Here is a 4,418-nt window from a genome sequence, read left to right on the forward strand (position 1 = left end):
CAAATAGCTTTGTTTGAATTTGCTTGACTTAAAATTGATTTAATTTGGTTTGTACAATGCATTTAACTTTCATTTGATTCAATTAGATTTGTTTGAATGTGTTTGACTTTCATTTGATTCAATTAGCATTATCGAGTGCATTTGACTATCATTTGATTAAAATAGCATTGTTTGAATATGTTTGACTTTCATTTGATTTAAAAATCATTGTTTGAATGTGTTTGACTTTCATCAGCCAGACAAGTACCAGCTATCAAATCTGGTTTGAACCTCAGCCAGACAAGTAGCAGCTATCAAATCAGCATTTTCCACATCAGAAAAGTTCCTGAGATTGAACTTTTTTAGGTTTTGCTTTACTTGTTTGAGTTTTTGTATAACTCTAAACATGTTAGTACCATGAACAGGAGAATCCCAAGCCTGTTTCACAGTTTCCAGGAACCCAGGACAATCAACCCACATGTTAAAAAACCGAAAAGGCTTCTTGCAAGCAAACATACTCACAATACAAGGATTGTTATCCATGAGGCCCTTAGGCAGAAATTCAACAGAAGTATTCTTAAAGCATAAGTCCCAATCATGATTAAAGAAAACCCTATCAATTCTAGAACAAACTCTACTATCTCCCTGCTACTTATTATTCCAGGTAAAAAAGGATCCCATAGATTTAGCCTCCACCACACCAATTCTCCTAACAAAATCCCTAAATTCCTCCACCTCCTTTAGGGTACAAATAGAACCCACTCTATCTTCCAAATTCAGAATATTATTAAAGCCCCCCCCCCAATAACCCAAGGACCCTTAATAGAAGAAGCAATCTCATTAAGCTAAAGCCAAAGCTCTTTCCTATAATCAGCCACAGTGAAACCATACACCTAAGTCCACAAGAAGCTAGTCTTGGAAGAACTGTGAGTAATGAACAAGTGAATCAATTGTCTTTCGATCCTCACTACAAAAACCTGAAAAATAGAAGGAACCCATACCACCCAAATTCTACCACCCTTCACTTTACCATGATTTGTCACCACAGACCATTCATCATTGAAATTACTGAACACTTTATCAAATCTTACAGCTTTCACTTTAGTCTCCAACAAACCAAACAAACCCAAATAATGATGTTTCATGAACCACAACACATCACAAATGGCGCCAGGGCAATCAATCCCCCTGATATTCCAAAAGCCCCACTTATCCATTAAAAGAATATAGGAAGTTCCCCCCCCCCCTCCACATCTCCATACAAAATACATTCCTCTTCAACAATTCTCTGATGCACAGACATATTACTAGCTGGAACAATAGTTCTGTCATCAATCCCCATTTCTTCAATAATATCAGATTCTAGACCTCCAAACCGATTCATAGTAGAAACAGCAGTAGCAGGATTCATAGTAGGAACAGCAGTAGCAGGAATCTCATTTGGTTTCACTATTGGCTTCCAAACTTTCTGAGGATGAGCAGGGCCCCCATTAACCTGAGCCCTATTCTGTCTTCTAGCCTGAACTTTGTGATTAGGACAATCAGATCCCACATGACCTAAGCCATTGCAAACAGAATAGGATATCGATTTCCATTCAAACACCACCCTTTGCCTCATCAAATGACCACCTTCATCCAAAAATTCAATATACTTAGGAAACACTCCATTTACAGGAACTTCCACCATGACTCTAGCAAACGCAATCGTTTCCTTAGTGGATGTAACCCTGTTAGACTTTACAGGATTCCCCACCAGGCTAACAATTTTCATTAGGGCCTCCTTCCCCCAAAACTTCAAGTCCACATTAGGCAATCTAATCCAAACCGGAACCTCATTGATGCATTCCGCCTTGAGATTAAGGTCTGGCTCCCATCTTTTCATGATAATGGGTTTCTTGTCAAAAGCAATAGGCCCCATATTCATAACCTGTTCTCTAGCCTCCTTGTTCTTGAATCTAACTATGAACACACCCTCATCATTCGAAGAGATTTCGATCAATACCAAACCGACCCCAAGTTCGTCTGAAGAAGCTACTCATCATAGAAAAGGAAGACCTAGCAGAAAGAACATAGCAAACAATAGCAGTCCCCCAAAAATCAAGTTCATCTTTCACCTCATCCATGGTAATCTGCATTAATTTTCCCCTTTTCTCAGTGGAAATACAGTCCCTATGAGCAGGAGTACCATTTGAAAGGTCCAAACCCTCATCCCTTGATCCCTTGAATAACCCACTCCAAGAACCTTGCCTAACAGAGGAGTTACCAAGAACAGGGGAAGGAAAAATGGGGTACGCGGGCTAGGGTTAAAATCATTCTCAAAATTCATCCGATTTCCAGAATTATTATTAGAAATTGGATCAGGAATTGAATTCCAAACATCAGAAATCCTCCTATTAGCATCAGCAATCATTATCAAAGGAGATGGATTCACATTAGCATTCAAACAATTACCCGCCATTGAAGAAGAAGAAGAGTTGATTACCTCCAACCACCGATTAAATTCCTCTCGATCTTGATTATTAATGTCTTCAAAAACTTCTTTGATAGGAAAATCCTCAATTAAATCACCATCCAGCCAACTCGTCATCGAACCCACATCTTCATCTACAGCAGGTTTAGTTGAATTCATCTTTTTACAAGCCCTGACTTTGGATCTATGCTTCTTTTTAGCCTTCGAGGAAGATTTAGAGGATGAATTCTTCTTTCCTTTGCCTTTCTTGCGATTAGCCATGGCTCAAATTAAGAGTTTCTCACGCAAAAAATGGCGGCAAAAATCTCTCTCTAGACTTTCTTTCTCTAGACTTTCATTTAATTCAATTAGCATTGTTGAATGCATTTGACTTTCATTTGATTCAAAAAGCTTTTTTGAATATGTTTGACTTTCATTTGTTTCAATTAGCTTTTTGGAATGCATTTGACGTTCAATTGATTCAAATAGCTTTATTGAAAGTGTTTGACTTTCTTTTGATTTAAATAGCTTTGTTTGAATGTGTTTGACTTTTATTTGATTCAATTAGCATTGTTGAATACATTTGATTTTAATTTTATTTAAAAAGTTTTATTTGAATGTGTTTAACTTTCATTTGATTCAATTAGCTTTTTAAAATGCATTTGACTTTCATTTGATTCAATTACCTTTTAAGAATGCATTTGACTTTTATTTGATGTAAAAGCTTTATATGAATTTGTTTGACTTTCATTTGATTCAATTAGCTTTGAAGAATGTGTTTGACTTTCATTTGATTCAAAAAGCTTGGTTTGAATGTGTTTGACTTTCATTTGATTCAATTAGCATTGTTGATTTCATTTACCTTTCATTTGATTCAAAAAGCTTTGTTTAAATGTGTTTGACTTTCATTTTATTCAATTAGCTTTGTAGAATGCATTTGACTTTGATTTGATTTAGATAGAGTTGATTGATTGTGTTTGATTTTCATTTGATTTAATTAGCATTTTTTAATGCATTTGATTTTTTTTTTTTTTGGTAAATAGAAATTTTATTACCAAAAGGAGAGTACAACAAACAAAGAAAGTTGCACTAGCAAGAACAACCAAACTACACAACACCTGAAGGTCAAACCTCCCCTAAAACTGTCCAAGGATCTAGTTTATCCACCTTCTAGGAAGGGTTCTAAACAGAGCCAAGAACAAAACTGAGTCCAGGCACCTGAGCACCTTCTAGGAAAGGTATCAGGAACAAGGACCAGATAAAGAACCAAACCAACCCAAAACTAAACATAAGCAACTATTACAAAAACAAAAGCAAAATATTACAAGCAACTCAAAACAGGCTGCAGGCTAACAAAACACAGGCTGACAGGACACAGGCTAGAAACCAGAACAGGCACCAAGAACCAGCACCAAAACCGGATCACAGAACAGAAAGCACAGGAGAACCAGCCAAGAACAGGACAGAGCCAAACCAAACCAACCCAGCAAGCCAGAAAACAAGAGACATAATGAGCACAAGAGTTCAAATTATAACCCAGCAGGAACACATCATTACCTTATCTTACAACCAGAACACCTAAACATCAGTAGAAACACAGAACACAGCAGCACAACTAGTCAGCAATTATGATCAGCTGTTGACTATCAAATGAATCACACCTGCAAGCATCTTTCATTAATCGAGAAGAGTTTCTTTTTGTCATTTGCATTACACCTACAAGAAACTTTATACACCATTTGTCTAAACACAACATCAACAGGCTCACAAGACCCATTAAACAGAACACTATTCCTTTGAATCCAAATGTTGTGCACTGCTTCCGCTGAGAACATCAAATACAGCCTACTAGTGGGATCAGTCCTTCTACTCTTCTTAATAGCCCAATCTACTTCCTGGTTAAACCCTTGAACTGGTTTTTGATAGTTGAGAAGCCTCAAAAGCTTAGACCAAATCCTATTAGAGTAATCACATGTAAAAAATAGATGCT

General features: G+C 36.8%; 1 protein-coding gene across 1 annotated transcript; it reads right to left on the reverse strand.

Annotated features, from left to right (window-relative positions):
• Nucleotides 1-231: 231 nt before the first annotated feature.
• On the reverse strand, nt 232-1,897 carry LOC110732876. The gene is made up of 3 exons (XM_021912863.1): nt 1,242-1,897; nt 957-1,167; nt 232-555 (listed from the first exon to the last, which is right to left on the reverse strand). Exons 1-3 carry the CDS (start codon nt 1,895-1,897, stop codon nt 232-234), a joined length of 1,191 nt encoding a protein of 396 aa, XP_021768555.1.
• Between the last annotated feature and the right edge of the window lie 2,521 nt (nt 1,898-4,418).

This window comes from Chenopodium quinoa, unplaced genomic scaffold (genome assembly GCF_001683475.1).
Source record: "Chenopodium quinoa cultivar QQ74 unplaced genomic scaffold, ASM168347v1, whole genome shotgun sequence".
NCBI classification, from domain to species: domain Eukaryota; kingdom Viridiplantae; phylum Streptophyta; class Magnoliopsida; order Caryophyllales; family Amaranthaceae; genus Chenopodium; species Chenopodium quinoa.

What these genes read in the sequence shown, in the direction of transcription:
- LOC110732876 (XM_021912863.1), bottom strand. Translation starts at nt 1,897, where the DNA reads ATGGGGCCTATTGCTTTTGACAAGAAACCCATTATCATGAAAAGATGG. An exon ending in GTTGAAGAGGAATGTATTTT is followed by an intron (nt 1,168 to 1,241) that starts GTATGGAGATGT and finishes TTGGAATATCAG; the next exon opens with GGGGATTGATTGCCCTGGCG. An exon ending in GGGTTCCTTCTATTTTTCAG is followed by an intron (nt 556 to 956) that starts GTTTTTGTAGTG and finishes TTATGCTTTAAG; the next exon opens with AATACTTCTGTTGAATTTCT.